General features: G+C 44.8%; 1 protein-coding gene across 1 annotated transcript; it reads left to right on the forward strand.

Annotated features, from left to right (window-relative positions):
* The first annotated feature begins 1,558 nt into the window (after window positions 1-1,558).
* Window positions 1,559-5,219, forward strand: LOC136504201 (trans-resveratrol di-O-methyltransferase-like). Its single transcript, XM_066499051.1, has 2 exons — window positions 1,559-2,483; window positions 4,748-5,219. The coding sequence occupies exons 1-2, from the start codon at window positions 1,575-1,577 to the stop codon at window positions 5,045-5,047; spliced, it is 1,209 nt and encodes a 402-aa protein (XP_066355148.1). The 5' UTR covers window positions 1,559-1,574; the 3' UTR covers window positions 5,048-5,219.
* The last annotated feature ends 15,854 nt before the right edge of the window (window positions 5,220-21,073 follow it).

The raw sequence follows: 21,073 nt of genomic DNA on the forward strand, positions 1-21,073 counted from the left end.
GCAGTGACTGCTAAGCACTGCCGAGTGGTATGGCGAAGATCCAGAAAATTTGCGGAAATAAGCTAATCACCTGGTAGCGATGGTACCATCACTGCATGCTAAACCCACCATTTAGTAGTGATATATCACTGTTGGTTATTCAAGGTACAAGCCAGCATTGATATGTACCAATCATTGTTGACTTATATGACGACCTGGCAGTGATATATTCACGCCCGATAAAGGCACAACCCAATAGTGACATTTTGCATAGCACTGCCGATTTTCGTTTTGAACCATCAGTTGAATCCACCTAGCTATCACAACAATGATTCTCCACCGTTGATTCCACCTACCACCATTGCTTCTGGTTATATAAGCGGTGTCCCGACCAAGGTTTTCATTATCGGAAATAAAAATTTATCAGAGGTCATGGATAAATAGGATAAGCAAGATATATCGGAAATATCGGACCAAATTCAAAAAAAATTCAAATTGTTTTGAAAAAATTCCGTAGAATTTGACTTGAAACTATTCCTAAGCTATTAAACATCACTTGTTCACGGATAAAAACAAGAATAAAACATTATAGTGTGGGATTGTCGCACGGCTGAATTTGGGTTATCTGTGTGGAAGCAGGAAAGAAGGAAAAATTTTAGCCGATATCAAATTTTATCGGACCCTGTGGATAGAAAGGAAATTTTAGAAATTTCCGTGAATTTCGGCCGATAAAAAAAACCTTGGTCCCGACACCTCCACGGCCAAAGATGAGGTCCCCTCGTCGGCCGATTCAGTAATATGCAAGATACCTCGTGGTAATGTTTTTGCCACTTATAGTATTCACATATATTGGCTCTTTTGTGTGAGAGTCCTACACATACACATTGCTTCTCGGGGCACCTGAAACTAGCGGCGTAGAGTTGCTCATTACGCTTGCGTTGAGATTGTGGCGTCCACTTGCTCATCACAGGGTCCAAACTCTTATGCACCTCGGTTCTCTCTCTCTCTCTCTCTCTCTCTCTCTCCATATTCCCATTCCTAGGCTGCTAAGCATTGAACTAGGCAAACAAATGGCCACAACGTCACATAAAAGCAGCTCCAACAGTAATACAAGTAGCTGGTAGTATATTTTATTCAGCAAGAACAAGAGAAACATAAAAAGTAACTAGCTAGCTCTTTATAATGAGTTAAGCTTACATGTTTTCCAATAATTTATATGTCTATGCTTCACAATCAGGCTACATTGAACTAAAATTCGTCTTCTCATGGAAAGGAAAGTGTTCAACCGTGAACACATAACTAGATATCCTATAGCGGGAAGACAACTACCGGAAGCGACATTCGAACTTTTGTCGATCCAAAATAAAAGATTTAGAGACTCTTAAAAATCCTGTATTTTTTTTGTACAAATGCCCAAAAATCAATTACGATCCATTTTGTTTGTTTCTACATAGTATCACAGTTTTTGTGGTTTAAAAAACTAATTGAAATTCTATATTTCTGTAATTCCTAAAAGAAGAATGTAATAAAAAATTAAAAAATCCATACCAGCATATCATGAGGATATATAAAGTACCGTAGGCACGATCAGCTCAATGCAAAGCAACTCACACTACAGCCACACTGTTGCATGCAAGTTTGTCCGAGCAAATAGCATGGCCCAAAACCAATCCACACCAGCTCTCACAACGACGGCGACCACCCCCGGCGCAGAGCTCCTGCAAGCCCAGGCAGAGCTTTGGTGCCACATGTTCGGCTACCTCAAACCCATGGCGCTGCAGTGCGCCATCAAGCTCGGAATCCCCAACATCATCAGCCGCCATGGCGGCGCCGCCTCTCTTTCGGAGCTATGTGCTGCTCTTCCCGTTGCCCCAAGCAAACGGACGTGCTTGTCTCGCCTCATGAGGTTACTGGCCACGTTGGGAATATTGAGAGAGGAAAAGGAGACGTCGCCGGGTGGGCAAGCAGAAGCCTCCTACTTGTACCACCTCACCGCGGTTTCTCGCCTCCTCGTCGACGAAGACGACGGTGGCCATCCATGCTTATCTGCGTTCATGGCCAATATTGCCGCGCCGTTCCATGTCGTAGCATCTCTATGCCTAGCTGAGTGGTTCAAGAACGACGGCGGCGCGGCGACGGCGGAGACTCCGTTCATGATGGCGCACGGTACCAGCTTCTGGGGCGTGGTCGTCCGCGACGCGCAGTTCGCCGCGGATTTCTACGCGTCGATGCGGGCTGACAGCAGATTCGTGGCACAGATCATCGTTAGCCAGTGCAGGGAGGTGTTCGCCGACGTAAATTCTCTGGTGGACGTGGGGGGCGGGGAAGGGACGATGGCAAAGGCCATTGCCAAGGCATTCCCGCATGTGCGGTGCTCGGTGTTGGACCTTCCCCAGGTCGTGCGTGGCAATGGCATGCCGGGAGAAGGAGAAGAAGGCACGGTTGAGTTCATCGAAGGTGACATGATGGTTTTCATCCCTCCAGCTGATGCTGTTTTACTCAAGGTATGAGTAGTAATTAATGGTTGATGATGCAAATAAATGTATATATTGCACAAGAGTACATAGGAGTTTTTAATTAGGGACTGTTTTATTTGTATATACTAATATAGTAAGGTTTTTGCCTTTTGCCACAGATTTTGCTATTGGTTAGTTTATCAAAATCGTTGCCATACTTTAGCAAGAAAAAAGAGAATCTCACCAAAATTTATACTTTATGAGTGAGAGAATCTTGACACACTTTTATGAGTAAAAGATAAGTACATACTCCCTCTGTTCCAAAATACATGACCTCGTCTAGATTCATAGCTGATCCCTTCATTCTTCTCAAAATACATGAACTTGTCCAGATTCATAGCTAAATAAAGGGTCATCTATTTTGGGATAGGGGGAGTAAAACCTAATTTAATTTACTGCAAATGGAATATTGTGCCTAAAGGCTTTATCGGAGAGACACTCCATTGAATATGTTACTCCCTCAGTTCTGAAATACAAGTTATTCAAGCGAATTTTGATGAAATAAGGAGCTTGACAAAAAATCACCTTATCTCCTTACTAATTAGGATGAAAGGAGTAATCCACTTGTTATTTTCCTTAATTACAGGCTGATTGTTTTAGATGACACTAAGTTTGAAAGGAATCTCAATATTTCTTGCCAAAAAAGACAGATGAGAAATGAGGTTAAGTCCAGAATACTATATATTTTGATACAAATTTAAACTCTGAATCCCTTATATTTTAGGACGGAGGCGGTATAAGTTTAGGGTGGTGTTCATATGTTTTTGACGTAAACTAGATGCCTCTCATTCTCTCATAGATATGCTCTCTACCTCTATAAATGATGTGTAATCGTGCATGCAAAAAAAGATTAACTCTTGCACCCTTCCATCTTGAAATATAGTGCATTATGACTCCTAAATTATGTATTTGAAATATCAAGTATTCTAGGTGGTGGCGCCTAGCTATAATCAAATTAACAAAGTTTGTTAAAAATAAAACCACAATATTTGAGGAGAAACTTTTTAATTGGGTTTAATTTATGAGCACATGTGTCATTTGAGTATTCCAATAAGTTGTATTAAACATTTAAAAAAAAATATATTACAGGATGGGGAGAGAGTACTCTCTAGTTGTTAATTGTGCGACCTTTCTATTATTGATCGATTGTGTCTAGCTAGGTTCTGTATCTCCATATTTGATAGAGAATTATAGATAATAAAACTAAAAAAATGCATTAACACAATTAGGATGTGATGACTACTCATTTTCTTTCGTGATTCATGTAAAGATGGCTCATTAAATACTCTATCCTCCCCCTCTTGTGTTATTTGTTTAACCATAATGAAGAGGGGATCGGACAATGAGCCTATATTTTGTTCATTTTTCATGGAAGTTGTTTCAAAACTTTGGCTCGTCTGGAGTTCTAATATAACCCAATGATCTTTGTCACGAATACTATAGAAAAAAAACTGAATTTTTCAACACCTTAGAGGAGAAATAAAGTTTTTTTTCAATGAAAACAAACTTTTTATGATATTATTTATGATTATAGATACAACTAGCAATATTTTCTAAACTCACGTTCTCTAGATTTTTTTCAATACCTAGAGCAACTAAATGGACCATAATAGACTTCTACGACTTCGCCCCCTTATGATCAAATCCTAGCTTTGCCCTTGTCTAAAGGCGTAGGCGTGTCTAGTTGCCATTGTGAAGCTGCACCATATATCCTGGATAAGTGGAAGTATATATGCTAATCGAATAGTAGTGATCTGAAAAGAAAAGTGTTTGGTTGGCTGCATTGGTCCTATGAAGATATATTTGCCTACATGGGCGGATGCAATGAGCCTTCACCAAGACCGGGTCCATAGCAGATGCAATGCAACCGTGGGGCCAACATGCACCAAAAAAAATCTAAATTTTAGCATATCCAATCATGCAGAAAGGTCATATATACATTTTTGCATGCACTTATGCAAGTTGCATCGCATGCACCCATGTAAACAGCCAAATGCTCCTCTATGATCTTGTATGCATCCAACTCATGTGAGCAACGAAACACACCTTAAGCTGCTCGATCAAACACAGCAAACCTTAAGGAAGTCAACTGTGTCACCTTGTGGCCATTTACCTGGCCGTATATATGGTCATTTTCTTTTGAGAAGGAAGTACAGTTTATTTTGTGGAAGTTAATATGTACTATATATGTAGCTTGGATGATGATGTTGCTTATATGCACTGATGTGATTAGCAACATATCAATGTTGCAGTCTATTTTCCATGACTGGGGCGATGAAGACTGTGTCAGAATCCTGAAGCAATGCAAAGAAGCTATTTCTACCCGGGAGCCAAAAGGGAAGGTGATAATCGTTGATACGGTCATAGGCTCGGCATCCAAACGGATATTTGAAGAAGCTCAACTTTTGATGGACCTAAATATGATGGTGCTAGTGCCGGGCAAAGAGAGAGACGAGGAAAAGTGGAGTAAGATGTTTATGGATGCAGGGTTTACTAAATACAAGATCAGTCCGATCTTAGAGCCCCGTTCACTCATTGAGGTCTATCCATAGACCAAGAGTCCACGAAACCACAACCAAACCTATAGAAGAGTCAAGGTCATCATCATTATTTATGCAGTGTACCTTTGATTTTTGTCTCCTTTTAGAAAAACTGTATTTAGGTATCTATTTTCTGGTATGTTAAAAGTAACAATACAATTAATTAGTTTATTTGCATGTACTATAGTTGTTGTGGTTATCACTATCATCACAGGGCGGAGCCAGAAAACAACTTAAGCCCTGGGTTGACGTTGGTGACTTCGTCGATCTCAAGATATGCCTGTTCAATCTTAGTCTTTTTGAGGTGGTCATAGCACTAGGATGGATGTACGTGCGTTCATATGGATGAGTGTACGTTTATAGGGGTGAGTGCGCGTGCATGTATGTATAAGTGTACGTGTTTAGGGAGCTTTAGAATGTATCTTTAAGGAGTTTTTTACATATTTGTTGGATGATTTTTTTTTCTTTTAGCTAAAAAAATGAATAGCGAGTTGGCCTTCCCTGGACGGTGAACAACCGATTCAGAACTGGTAGAGATAAGGAGAATGTTGTTCTAGGCCACGGCCTTCGAACACCGGTTGCCACTCAAGGGAAATCAGGCACGAGAAGTGAATAAAATAAGACTTGAGCAAAACAAGATGAACGATTTCATTGAACTTGTTTCTCTCTCTCTTACATTCCCTCAATAGGGGCTATTTATACATGCCCGTAGGCTTTTCATAGGACGTCAATGCCCTCTCAACTACTACAAATTCGGGGAATATTCCCCGTAGCTTTGGGCTTGTTCGCCATTCGGAGTACCCGCCTTCCTCGGGTAATGCCGAATCCGGATAGGCCAAACCGGCTCTGCCTTATGTCACATGTCCAACCGACCGGGTGGGGCCTCCAGTGACAGAAGCGGTCGGCCATGCAAAGACGGGCGGCTCCTCCTTTGGCGAAACCTGCGGAAACTATCAGCCAAACCTATTAACAGCTATTCGCCCGAGCGAATAGACGAGACCGTCTGCGCCCTCTTTTGGCGAAACGTGCAGAAACGATAGACCAAACCTGTTAACAGCTATTCACCCAAGAGAATAGCCGAGACCGATTGCACGCCCTCCTTTGGCGAAACCTATAGAAACGATCGACCAAACCTGTTAACAGCTATTTGCCAAAGCGAATAACCGATATTGTCAGTGAGCCTGTCATTAGGGCAAAAGGAAAAGAACTCGGCACGACCTGGTCCCGGCCGCAGAGTCCCCCCTTTTGCCATAGCAAAAAGGGAATTCTAAGAATGGGACAGCAAGCGCCGCCCTTACTTCGCTGCGACGAGAAGGGGGATCAACACATCCTTCTCTTCACACGTGGCCAGCCCTCTAGCCTTTTATCATAGCGAAGTGTTGAGTGCGCCAGGGCCCAACTCCTGTTATTTCGCTTCCGCAAGAAACCGGGGCGGCGATCGAGCGCATGGGTGCTCATTGGTGGGCCACACCGCCAACAATAGCCTGTAAAAAATGTGCGAGAAGGCCCTCGATCCGAGCGTGTTTGCCTCGCGAATTTGTGGGACTATATCGCAGTGGGGCTTGTACGCCGTCCCCCTACTCCGTTGAGTAGCAAAACATGATTTTCTGATTTTGAGCAACGGGACGGCTATGTCTTTCCGCGCCTTAACATAGTGACGTCAGATGCTTTTACCCCCAACTTTAGCGTCGTGAACCTGATTGAACACAAGGCTGAAGAAATCGTTGGGTTTTACGGCGATAGAGAGCACAAGTTCCGATGCCAATCGCTGGCTGGTAAACGACGATTAAACCGTGTCTTCGAGGCTATGGGTTTGTGCTATGCTGACCGGTCGGGCCCTTCGACCAGCCTTCCGGCTGACGACGCTGCCCCCCATGGTCGCGGCCAACGGACCCGTGGGCGAAGAGGCAGGGCGCGAAAGGTGACGGCTGGACGCGAACGAGCACGGCTGCCATGGAGTCCTGCAAGCGAAAGCTTGGCGGTCAAAGACGTGGCCCTGTGGAACCTGCTGACATGCGGATCGGAAGAGAGGTTGCTGGCATGGTGGGCAATAGCAAAAAGGTTGTGATCTGACAGACCCGCAGATTTGGGCAAGTCTGGACCAAAATGGTAGTGAACCACCAAGTGTTGGTCGACACAACGGGGACTAGCGTGCCGGCAAGCACGTGAATCTCGGGAGAAAAAGACTGGTTGTCTCTTGCTCTTTGGTATTCTCCCGGTGATTGAATTAGTATTCATCCTGTGATTGGTTCACTCCTCTACAGGGCGGTATAATCACCTTACTTACTCATTTACATTCCTGCAAACTAGTTGTAGCAAGCTCTTTAGTGTAGCTAGAATTGAGAGCTTGCTTTGTAGCTTAAGTTCATCTAGTGGAGCTCTTTAGTGTAGCAAATATGAGAGCTCTTAGTGAGTAGTGGCTTAGCAAATTGTGTGACTAGTGATCTGTAACACCCTCGGTGTTACACCGTAAATCGTTTACTAAAACACTACATGAGCATCATGTTTATGTGTTAATGCATGTAATATAGTGTGTAGATCAAATTCCGTAACTCGAAACGATCGACAGAAATATGAAACGAAAGTTTATTTGATAGTTATGTTATATCACTTTGGGTTAAAACCAATTTTTATTAAGAAAAAATGCTATAGAACATGCATGTGATACTTGAATAAAGTTTGAAGTACAAACTTTGTAGATGACGATGAAATACCTGCGGTCAAAAAATGATATCACTAGCTAACATTTCTAATAGCTTGGAAATCGAATTTGAAGCAAAAATCCAACCAAGACTTAGTCAAATTCTTAAGGTTGAAAATAGTTTGACAAAGCTATGTTTGGTAATTTTTGTAGAAAAATTAGGTTAAGGAGTGGTGTGGTTTTATGGCTTATTTTAGTAGCCTAATATGTCGTCTTAAATATAGCAAAGATGGTTTGGCAATGGGATCAATGGTTTAGTCATGGTTGACGCTTTAAAAAGCGTGCACGACACGTTTTGGGGCTGGTCAACCGAGAGCGTGTGGTCACCGTGCGCCTGGGCGCCGCTGGCCATCCTAACCAGGTGTCTGGAGCGCTGCACGCTACTGCTGGCACCACTGTCGGTGCCACTGTGGCTGCACGCCGCCCTGCTGCCCTGCCCTATTGGTCAGTGGTGTCGCTATCATCGTGTGACCGCTGCGGCGTGCGCCGCCCTCCACTAGCTTCGCCGTCGTCGTCGTTTCCACTCAGGTGCAGTGGCATCGCATGGCCGTAGCCTCTGTCGCCAACACGCGCACGTTCCCTCTGTGCCACGTCGTCACGTCGAGTGCACTGCGCACGCAGGGCCGCGACACCCCCACGTGCACCTGCTCCGCTTGGCATCCGCGTCCCGCCGAGGCGGCACAACGTCCCTCTGCTCACCGTGCCATTGCCGCCCTTTCTCTACCTGCGCATGTATCCATCCTCAGTCATGCCTTTGTCCTCTTCTATTAAGTGGCAAGCGCCATGTTGCGCTTCCCAACCACAGCCGCCTTGAATGGTGTCGCATCAGCCCGATCGAGCCGCGCCAAAGCAAACCACAGTGCTTGGTCACCTCTGGGGTAATTGCACTCGCCTAAGGCTCGATTAAGAACCTAGCTACGCGTCAAGCCTGCCCGCTGCCACAGCTGTGTGGTGCCGAGCTCCAATTTGGAGTTTCCCCATCGTCGGTCATCTTATGGCTGATTTCAAGCCACTCCAGAGCACCCCCTTCACAGAGCTTTAGCATCCAATTCTATGGCACTGTTGTCTTTGCCTTGATTCCCTCTACCCCTTGCGCACCCCACTTGTACCATCACTGCTTTCCCGGCGCTGCTGACGCGGCCGCGCCACCATAGTCCGTCGCTGGGCTTGTCGTGTGTGCTTGGCCAGACGCACCCGGTCCTTCCCCGGTCAAGCCACCACCACAGGTAGCTTCGGGGTGAGTTGTTGATGCCCACCCATTGGTTCTATCACCTCTATTGTGACTAGGCTCTCTGGAACATGGTTTTCACCGCCGTAGGTTTTTTCGCCGTCGTGGAGGGAGCTCCTAGACGTGTCCCCGCTCATCTCTTCATGGCCCATCGATTCACGTCTGCAACTAGGTAAGCATCGGTCCCTTAGGGAGGGGCCCGGATGGCCGGTGTGGCTGTCCAGTGCCATCGCCGCCGCGCTGGTGCGCACGGGGGTGGCCCGAGGACCTGGCCATTGTAAAGAGGAGTGTTCCGAGGGCTATTTTGCTTAAGTGCCGACTGTAGGAATAGGCCGCATAGTAGTCAGGTGAATAGCAGATAGAGTGGGGGTGTTTTCGCAAAAGTACCGGCATGCGCACCGGTGGGTCACGCGTGTGCGCGCGTTGCGCACGTGTGGGCCACGCGGTTGGGCCGCGCGGGAATCGGTTTTCTTTTTCCAGCGAATTAGCAAAAGTTTTTCTAATTTAGTTTTGAGCTGATCTTTGGAAAATTATAATAAATTATATAGGTATCCAAAAATAATGAAACAAAATTTGTTAGGTTCACAAAAATACGATCTATCTGCTAGTGTATTTAGTTCATATATATATATATATTTATTGATACTAGTGGCTATTAAATCAGTTGCGAGTGTTTAATATAATTAGATTAAAAGATGTAGCAATTTTTGTGGCAAATTGGTAATAGCTTTGACCTTGAAATTTTTACAGTAGCTTCATTGTATTATTATGTGCTCACTATAATTTTTATAGCCTTAGAATAGGTTGATAAATATGGTAGCTAGTACTCCTTGTTTTATTATATATTAAATCGGTAGTAAGAATAAGGATGCCTTTAGTTGCTAAGATAATACATGCAATGTTTCATACCTGTTTAGTGGTAATAATAGTTAACTTAGCGTCTTAGTCATTAGAGTTAGCTTAGTAGCTTGGTAGATGTATTCTTATTTTAAGAGTTGTTGTTGCCATATTATTAAGTGTTGCATCATCATTTCATACATATAGATAACGAGTTGGTAGAGTTCGTGACCATGGGCGAGCAGGAGTACGAGGAGGTAATTGAAGAGTACGAGGAAGAGATTCTCGTACAGGAGGGAGCCTCGGAGCCACCAGCGACTGACTTTGTTGACACCACGCCTGCCCAAGGCAAGCCCCAGTGCATAACCCTTATTTTGAATAATCACTGGATATATATATATATATATATATATATATATATATATATATATATATATATATATATATATATGTGTGTGTGTGTGTGTGTGTGTGTGTGTGTGTGTGTGTGTGTGTGTGTGTGTGATGTGCATTTACGTTACATGCATTTTATGGAAACTACGTGCATAGATATACCTACTTATGAGTCCTACTGAGTAGCTGCTATGCTTAGGATTTTCGGTAGTGTGAGTAACTTGCCGTTACTCACAATAGGTGATTATTATTATCACTCTCATAATAAAATGGTGAAAGGAAAATGGAGACCAGGCAGGATATGACATAGGTATTGGTGGGTGTAAGAGGTTGTGTCCTACGGCCAACGGGGCATAGCTTGGTTACAATGTTTTCCCTGTCCGTGTTGGTTAAGGACCGACCGTTGCATTGGGTTCTAGGCAAGTCACAGACTTATTATCCCGACCACATACTTGTTTATGGGAGCAGGGAAGGCTTGTTGTTCTCTTGTCGTGGGTTCTGGCTCTTTTCGAACCGGCTGATTGGAGGCGGAGATGGTAGAGGTCTAAGCACCGCACTGAGTCCGAGACTCATGTGTGGGGGCTAGGAGTCTAGGTTTGGACAGGGTCCTAGACCCCTTGACAGGAGAGTGGTGGGTTGGTCCTGCTTGTGCCTGGGGTACAAGCGAGGCGTGTGTTTCAGGGTACCCAGCTGGGCACATTGATTCGTGAATCGCCGGGTAATCCAGTATGGCTTGTCTATAGTCTAGCATCGTAGTAAGAACTGAAAGATGAAAGGTGATGAATTAGAACTATTTGCTCAACCCTTGCTTGAAAGTAGAACAGGTGCTTACATAAAATGGTTATATAATGAACTAATCATGACTGCTAATAATAAACATACATAAGGATTCACTATTAGAATTGCTTTCCGCAAAAAGGGAAACCCAGCAAACCATAAAGCTTATCATATCCCTTGGAGTTGGGAAATTATTCCCACTAGTCGGATAAGTCTTGAGAGCACATTGTGTACTCAGGGTTTATTTACCCCTGTTGCAGGTGCAGCTTTAGGAGTAGCTGTTGTGTGAAGGATTCTTCTGGTGGGCACAGATGGATCCTTGTATATTATCGCTAGATGCTTATTTTAATTCCGCTATTTAATTTCCGCACTCTGAACTTGGTACTGTAACAATGTATTTCTAAGAACCCTGGTTGTATGAAATGGACTGAGTACTGTAAACTCGTTCTCATTATTGGACCTTGGAGGAAAAATGTGGATTATTCGAGTTCTTCCTTGGGGTGTGCTCAACGGAATATGCTCGATGTAGCTTGCTTTTGGGGTACTTAGTGTCTGGTGGAAGACGAGCGTCTCCAAATGTGTGTTATTTTGGGCGGTTCTGCCACATGATCATAGTAACTAGAATTTTTAGATAGGTGGCTTGCAACCCTTGTAGAGTTAGAGCAAGTTTGTATTTTGCTATTTGTCATACTAATCAAATTGCTCTAGTTGGTTTGTAGATTTTTAAATAGGCTATTCACCCCCCTCTAGCCATATTAGGACCTTTTAGGGATGAACTTGAGACATTCATTTTACATGTGACAAGAGTTGATGATTACAGAGCTTGTCATGATTTTGCAAGTTTGGTCATAAAGTTGGTTGAAAATAAGCACACCTTCCTTTTCCATTAGTCTATTGCATCATTGAGCTAGCATTGATTCTTCCGGTGGCAACGGCATCAGTTGAAAGAGCTTTCTCAGCTATGAATATAATCAAGACTGATTTGCGAAACATAATGAATGATGAATGGCTTAAGGACTTGACTTTGTGCTATATTGAGAAGGAGCTTTTTAGAGAACTTGATCCTGAGAAAATTAAGGGGACATTTCAATCCACAAAAGATCGGAAGATGAGTTTACCTCCAAAGCGGCCTCGATGTTCTTAGAGTTTTAGGATCAGTATGTTTTCTTACATATTGCCTCATTTATCACTTACTCGTTAGTCATTACTAATTTTATTTTATTTGCAGGTTGCTTATGCTTTTTTATCATTTGATGTATGGACATGGTTAATTATCTTGACTATGGAACAAAAATTCTTCTGTACCATTTGTTTGTTGAATTACATATTAGAATATAATTGGTACATGATAAACCGACATATATATGGTATACATACATAGTTAGACCGATATATTGGTGAAGTTCTGTATATGTGGATAGCGGTCCGCCCTACCTCATTTCTTCAGCTGGCTCCGCCTAAGTAACCTCATGAGGCGAGACAAGCATGTCCTTTTGCTTGGGGCAACAGGAAGCACAGCACACAGCTCGAAAAGAGAGGCTGCGCCACCATGGCGGCTGATGTTGTTAGGAATTCCTAGCTTGTGGCACACTGCAGCGCCATGGATATGAGGAAGCCGAACATGTGGCACCAAAGCTCTGCCTGGGCCTGCAGGACTCTGTGCCGGGCGTTGTAGTCGTCGTCGTCGTCCCTATTATGCAGCATAGTTCAGTAGTACTTTTCAACGAACGAACAGTATTTTCCTCTCACAATAAATCAGCATAAGCATCAGTATAAGCCAAATTTCAGCGAAAAGAACGGGGCCATGCTATTTGCTCAAACAAACTAGCATGCAACGGTGGTGTTACGGTCTGAGTTGCTTTGCATTGAGCTGATCATGCCTACAGTACTTTATTATATAACCTGGAGATCTTTTACAATCAGCGTGTTCGGCTGGCTTAAAGCCAGCCGGCTGGCTTGTTTTTCCTCTCACAGAATCACTGTTCACGTCCTGCCAGAACAGTATTTTTCTCTCACAACAATCAGCCGGAACAGTATTTTTCAGTCCTGCCGAACAGGCCAAAATGATTGGAATCGTTTTTTGTCGTCTTGTATCGCCTCAGCAAAATAGCCATTTTTGTTGATTTTATTCATTGAAGAGCAATATGATCATTGCGCACACTCCCCGTCTCCCCCAATCGCACACACCTCGCTCTCTCCCTCGCCCTAGCCGCCGCCGCCGCCGCCGTCGCACGGCGTCGAGCCGGCACTCGGCGGGAGCTTCAGGGTACCGTCGAATTCCAGTCCACCCGCGTTCGTGCTCGACGAGGTCGTGAGGGCGGCCGGCGGGGTTCGGAGGAGGGCGTCCACGCGCGCGGCGAGTTGGGACTCGGAGAAGTCGCCGTACGAGACGCTTGGTACGATCCTGTGCTCTCTGTAGTTTGTGCGAGAGGTAGACTACGAGTCGGTAGCATCTGTTTTTTTCGTGTGTCAATCCTGATGATCTACTTACTCGTATGATGCTGATCAGTTTACTATGTATCAAAATCTTTGATCCGTTGTGGCTTCGCATGATTCTGATCATTTGCTGTTGCCATGCTTCTATGATTCAGTTCTATTGTCTAAAAAAACCAATTCAGTTCTAAATTGGGCTACCTTAGTAATAGTAACGATCTGTTGTGCCCCTACTTTGTAGTTTCAGATGTGCTGTGTGTTCCGGACTTGGAATTGAAGGTGAAGCTAATGTGTGTTCTTTGTGTCTCATGCGCTTCAAAGAGCTGGGTAGGGATGCAGACGAGGAGACCATAAAGACTGCCTACAGAAGATTGGCCAAGTTCTATCACCCTGATGGTTGGTTTATTCACCTTTCTGAATTTTCCTAATATTCAGCAATTCTCCCTACTGTGTTCGAGGCACTATTTGATTTTGCTTGTGTTTCCAGACATACAATTCACACGCTCCTGTGAACATGATTAATAACTCTCAGTTGCTTCATGTTTTTCTTATCACTGAGTTTTTCATTTGTCGCAAGCCCACAACACAATTGGAAGACAATGCATCAGTGGCAATGGTACAAACTAGTGCACGATGACTATTTGACCCTCATTTTCATGTTACTCATCCTCCTGTAGATTCAGTGATAAAACATCAAATTCATTTAGAATGGCAGGTCCACAAATCAATATCGACTTTATAATTGCGAAGTTGTGTCCGATAGCAATTTCTCCTTGTATAGATATGTCATTAATTGGCTCATTGCAGTGGATGTTTCTGTATCTGGAGCTGTGCTGTTAGGGTATTAGAGTTCTAGACTTTATGGTGGAATAATTTGCAGATTTCTCCATTCATAATTATTGAGTTTAGGTAATTATCTTTATGTATCGTCTTAAGTCCTCATGGCTGGTTCTTTGTTTGGGTTAGAAAACTGTGGTTGGGTTTTTGGGATCTTGCTTAACCAGCGTGCTCAGGTTGGGGCCTCTAAACTTCCTTGTTTCTTGCTGTTACTTGTAGGTCAAACCGAATCAGAATATATGCACCACCTGTTTTCTACTTTTGCTTTTTGGACAGTCTAGTGATTGTATTCCTACAAAATCACTACGGGATACTGATTAATTACCGAGTGTGATAAACACTCGGCAAATATGGATAAACACTCGGTAAATCTTTTACCGAGTGCCACACTCGGTAAACATGACTCGGTAAACAACGACTCGGTAAAGTTAGTTTACCGAGTGTCAACTAACGGGGCACTCGGAGAATAAATCTTACCGAGTGCTACGCCGGCACTCTGTAAACAACTACGACGTGACGGTCGTCAGTCCCCAAGCTTGCCGTTAACGGCGTCGTTTACCGAGTGTTAGATATAGCGCTCGGTAAACAGATAACCATTTTCATGATTAAAACAATTCCGCAAATATTTTTTTCCTAATATAGTTTACCGAGTGTACCGGTAACACTCGGTAAACATGTAACTCATTTACCGAGTGTTCCACTCGGTAAAAAATGGCACATATATCCGAGTGGGGTCGCAGGCACTCGGTAAAAAATGGCACATATATCCGAGTGGGGTCGTGGCACTCGGTAAAAAATGGCACACTCGGCAAAATTAACAGAATCAGAACCAATTTGGTTCTGTTCTCTGTTTTACCGAGTGTAACACTCGGTAAACATCACCATTACCGAGTGTTACACTCGGTAAAACTTGTCCACAGTATTTTTTTTGTTTGTTTCAGTGCATATCCAGCCACAATTAACAACAATTATAACAGAATATCACAGTTACCAACAGATAGACAATATATATCACATATATGTCCACAAATGTCACATCCACTCATTATAACCAACATATAGCTACAACAAATGTCACAAGCACAATGCAAAGTCCACAAACACCATCAACATGTCCAAAGTCCACAAAGTTCAACCCACTTCTAAGTTCAACATACAAACAAGTGAAACATGGTCCTGTCACATGGTCGGAGCCCTACCGAGAAACAGAGACAAGTCCAAGTCTTGATCGTTGTTCGATCCAGCTGTAGAAGGTCCCTGGAATGAGGGAGCAAAAGAAAATAAACATATTTGTCAATTAATCATAAGGTAGTATGCCAAATTCAAATATTCCTTCGAAAGACCAGTTAACAGTGACATCAATATATAGGCATATAATAGATAACACATATCAAGTTAGTTGCTGTTTAGTTCTCCTCTATGTGCAAGATATCGTCACACATGGTCGAGTAGACTGAACATGAATTGGGCAAACACCTATGTACTCATGTAGAACCTAACATGATGCCTTTCAAGGTCTGAACAATATTACTAATAATCTAACTTATACATGTATGTATCCTACTCTCTTCTAGGTTCTAACATGATAGTGTTGACTGTAGCACAATCTGAACTGAAAAAGCCTTTCAAGATGAAGAGTGACTCACAGGAGTGCCATCGCGCGGAGGTGGAGGCACCAACGGTATCATCGGCGGCGGCGGAGGCGGTGGAGGCTGGCCCATGCTCTGAGAAAAGCTGGCCATGTACTCGTACCAGGCCTTCTGCGACTGCTGGAAGGCCTCAAGCTGGGCCTGCACTCGCGCCCTCTCCTGTGCCAACTCAGCCTGGTGCGATAGCTGGAGGGCCTGAAACTGGCTCTGTGAGGCCTGCTGTGACTCCTGCAGGGCTTCAATCTGGGCCTACAATTATTTATCACATAGTTAGAATGCAAATAAAGAACGGGTAGAAAATGAATGGACAACGAATGCAACAGAACTAACCTGGAGTGCTACCACCTGGGGCTGTGAGCGTGGGCGTATGGCCGGGCTCGAACTCGTGCTCCGGGCTCTAATCTGGGCGAGTGTCTGAGTGTTGGCCGTGTCTATGGTGCTGTTGCCCATATAGTACCTCCCGTGTGGCTTACCTGGTCCCAACCTCATGACGATGTCACCCTCGAGGTCAGCGGTGCTCGGATCAAATTCTGGCCCATGGATCTCTCTCGCCATCGCCGTGTACTCGCTGAGGCGACTGTGCACGCTCAGGTTACTGTATGCCTCGGGCGGGTCCTCCGGGTTGTAGACGAGGTCGGGGTCCTTTGCCTTGCCCTTGTGTGCCAAGGCATATGCCTTGAACGAGGCGCACTCCTGGCCGGGGTGGAACCGCGTCTGCAGGAAGAAGCACAACAATAAGATATTATGCATTCAGAAGTTAGCGTAGCAACAACGAAATGAAATCCGCGTACATATCTGGCTGCATATTCCTTGAGGGTAGTGGGCCCTTGTTTGTGCGAGGAACCCTGCATCATCGCACGGCAACGTGAGCATACGGCGTGATATTGCTCGTACTCCTCACTCAACCACGTGTCCATAATGGCCTCCCAGCAGTTGTCCATCCCCGCACACCAAGCAGGAGGCACCTGCACGTACATGAGCACATGACAAATCATAAATCAATTTCAGTGCAATTAATCACAGACGATGTAATCTCATGTTTACCGTCAAGTATTGCTCCTTAGTTAGGGGCAGGTGCACTGCCTGCGCTCTAGTGACTCTGTTTCCTCTGCGGGCATAGTAAATTCTTCTGCACAGGAGCTTTGTCTCGTAGAAGAGGTCCTGCACTCGGTGAACACAGACTCTGTTCACCACGTCATCCGCGTCCTCCCTACGTACTCCCTCCGCCAAGGTGTAGTAATCCTACAAGCAAATATAGTCAGTAATATACAATTAATGTGATGTTATTATCAGCATAGTGCGATGAACACGTACCCACAGCTCTTTCATCACCCGGTCGGCCTTGCTGTTATAACACCTACCAGCTCGATCAGTCTGATCGCTGGCGGCGTGCCAGTGGGACCACTTCATGGCGGGCTGCACAACACCATCGATCCTCACCATCTCGGGGTAGTTTGCCCTGCACAGAAGACCCAGGATCCCGTTTACTCGGCGAGAGTGACTCCCTGGGATCACCATTTCCCAATCCCTGCACAAAGTTATTGAGATTGAATATTAGTTTCTGTTATAACTTAAAAACCTGTGAATTAGTGTTAACATGCAAAAATTACTTACTTAGTTCCGGATGGTCGAATCACTGGCCGTCTCTGTATGGGTAAGTCTGGGAGGCGCGACGACCCTCGTAGCCAAACCGTAGGCACCCCATTTTCCTCTGCCACCAAGTCGGCATCCTCCTCGCGCTCAACCCGCTCGGAAGCATCCTCCCTCCGTGCCTCCTCCACCACCTCCGCTATCTCCTCCCTGGTCTCCTCCTCCTCCGTGGCCGCTACGAACTCGTGGTCATTGTCCTGTGGAGGAGGTGTCGGCTCTCGACGCCCTCGTCGTCGCCGTCCTCCTCCTCCACCCTAGGCTCCTCCTTCATCCTGGGCTCCACCTCCCTAGGCACGCCCTCGTCGTCGTCCTCCTCCTCCTCCCTGGGCATGCCCTCCACCCTCAGTCTGTGCACGCCCTCCTCCTCCACCCTGGCTGGACCCCTCGCCACCAGCCAGTAAGGTCATAACCGACCTAAGCTTCCTGATTCCACCGCCCACCATCAATCACCTGCAACAAAAGGAATAAACTATCAGTACGCATATACAAAAGTAAATGTATCATACATGTATAAAAGAGATGCAAAATAAGTAAATGTATCATACATGTATAAAAGAGATGCAAAATAAGTAAATATATCATACATGTATAAAAGAGATGCAAAATAAGTAAATGTATCATACATGTATAAAATTGCCATAAGTACTACAGATCTTACATGTACTAGAAATAATCATCAAGATCATCGATAGGTGGGCCAAAAATCTCATCATCGCTATTGTCGACGTAATTATGATCGTCTCTCAAAGTCTCATCACTAGCGACACTGTCTGAATGGTGTTGCTCAAGTAATAACAAGTCCTTCGCGTTGTGAACCTCCTCTCCATCATCCCCGTCAACAATGATCGTATCATTGTCTACTTCCATTGCGAGATCTACATCTAAGACAATCTCAAAACTCCCTTCTAATCCTTCTTCTTGAAAGAACTCTCCGTCATATGTGTTTGCATCGATGTTATAATCATCATCGTTTGGGACGGGTACTTTACCATGCGGCGATACCTTGTACACAACATCATACGCCTTAAGACGGTCTTTGGTTTGGCACGGGTATGAGAGATAATAAACTTGCGTGGCCTGTTGGGCCACAATGTACACGTCGTCTCCTAACAAGACGGATGACTTTAGAACTTCGACTAACCCAAGCTCAGGGGTCTTTATCACTTCTTTGGGATCAAACCAATGGCATTTGAATATGACAGGATGAAGAGGTACACAACCAGGAAACTTGAGTTTGTATATTTCTTCAATTATTCCATAGTAGTCCAACCCATCTGTGCCTGGCGTGAAAACACCAGTATTTGTGGTTCTTCGATTCGGCCAACTCTGCTCATGCCGAGTTGTGTGAAAGCGATATCCATTGACATCGTACACAGAGAATGACTTGACCCTAAATTCAAATCCATTGGCAACTTGCCTCAACTCGGCACTCATAGACATGTCAGTTTTGGCCTGCTAGTTCAAGTAGGATGATTCGTTATATATTTGTCAAGTTGAGAGTTAAGTACAAACAACAAATGAAATTGAACAGTACCTCCTCCTTGAACCAACAAATAAAAGTGGGATTTCGTTCTCCCGCGCCATGTCTTAGAAGGGTTTCAACTTCCGCTTCGGTGGGTTCCCTCCGTGATGGACGATGGTAGAGGAGAACAAATTTGCTGTAACGGACGTTAACAAGAGGGTTGGATGGGTGCATGCGAAATACTGACAAGAAAAGAAACAAGTTTGTGTAAAACTTATGCAATGTACGGGCCAACCTCTTCAAGGTTCCGCAACACATACAGCTGGATAGAGCGCCACTCTTCTAGGCTCAACATCTTCAAGGTAGGTTCACTTGCACTTCCGAGTTGCCCTCGGAAAAGGCTGAGGGTCGATTGATTGTCGGCAGCATTGTAACGAGGGGGTGGATTATGCACGTTAGGAAGGTTGTCAGCATAGTATCTTGTTGTGAAGTATGACACCTCCTCCACAATGGATGCCTCTGCACAGGAAGCTTCAATTTTGCATTTATTTTTGCATTTTGTTCTAAGAACCTTTAGGCATCGCTCAATTGGATAGCACCAACGGGCATGCACAGGGCCCCCCATTTTTGCCTCATATGGTAGGTGCAAGAGCAAATGTTGCATCGGATTGAAGAAGCCGGGGGGAAAGATCTTCTCCAACTTGCAGAGCAACACCGGGGCCATTCTTTCCATTTCTTCAATCTCGGTCCGAGATATCTCCTTAGCACATAGCTTGCGGAAGAACATGCTCAACTCTGCCATCACTCGCCAGATGAGATCAGGGAAATAGCCACGAACCATCACCGGAAGAAGGCGCTCAATCCATATGTGGTAATCATGACTCTTCAGCCCTGTGATTCGCATGGTACTTAAGTTCACACCCCTCCTCCAATTCGCTGCATACCCGTCAGGGAACATCAACGATTGGAACCATTGAAGAACTTCTTTCTTTTGGGCCCTCGTTAGGACGAAGTCGGCCTTAGGCTTCTTCCATGACTTCCCGCGTAAGGGAGGCAACATGTTTAGCTTTGGTCTATCGCACAGCGTTGCTTGATCCAATCTAGCCTTGACATTGTCCTTTGACTTTTCCCAGTCCATGATTGTGTGAAGGACCGCCTCGGCGAAATTCTTTTCAGTGTGCATTACATCAATGTTATGTGGAAGAAGGAGGTCCTTAAAGTAAGGAAGCTTCCACAAGCACGACTTGTGTGTCCAGGCATGCTCTTTTCCATATCCCACGAAGCCCCCCTTTTCATTGTCGACCACAAGACCATCTAACATCTCAAGAACCTGGGCACCTGTCATCATTTCCGGTGCAGAGTCTTCCACTGTGACACCTTTTCGAAAGTTCTTCTTGTCTCTCCTGAATGGGTGGTCAAGAGGGAGGAATTGTCGATGTTTGTCAAACGAAGAAAACTTGCCCCCCTTCTCCAACTGAAAGAACTCCACAGCTGACTTGCATATCGGGCATGGCATCTTCGTGTGAACACACCAGCCACAAAATAACCCATAAGCCAGGAAGTCATGCATGGAATAATGGTACCAAATATGCATTCTGAAGTTTGTCTTTGTGAATCGGTCATATGTCACTACCCCTTCGTCCCATGCATGGACCAAATCGTCTATCAAAGGCTCCATGTACACACTCATATTAGCCCCCGGGTGTCCTGGAATTATAAGTGACAAGAAAATATTTTGCCGTTGAAAGGCGACGCCAGGTGGGAGGTTGAGAGGGATGACGAATACGGGCCAACATGTGTATGGTGAAGAACCCATTCCATAAGGATTGAACCCATCAGTTGCCAGTGCAATGCGTACATTACGAGCCTCATTAGCTTTGTCGGTATGCTTCCGATCGAAGCTTTTCCATGATTCACCATCGGACGGATGTATCATCTTGTCAGTGTATCGGCGTCCAGTTTTGTGCCACATCATCTGTTTTGCGGATTCCTCGCTCATGAAAAGCTGTTGGATCCTTGGTATGAAAGGAAGGTACCTCAGGATCTTTGCGCCGACTTTTGTTTGCGTCTT

The sequence above is a fragment of the Miscanthus floridulus genome, chromosome 14 (assembly GCF_019320115.1).
Source record: "Miscanthus floridulus cultivar M001 chromosome 14, ASM1932011v1, whole genome shotgun sequence".
Lineage (NCBI taxonomy): Eukaryota > Viridiplantae > Streptophyta > Magnoliopsida > Poales > Poaceae > Miscanthus > Miscanthus floridulus.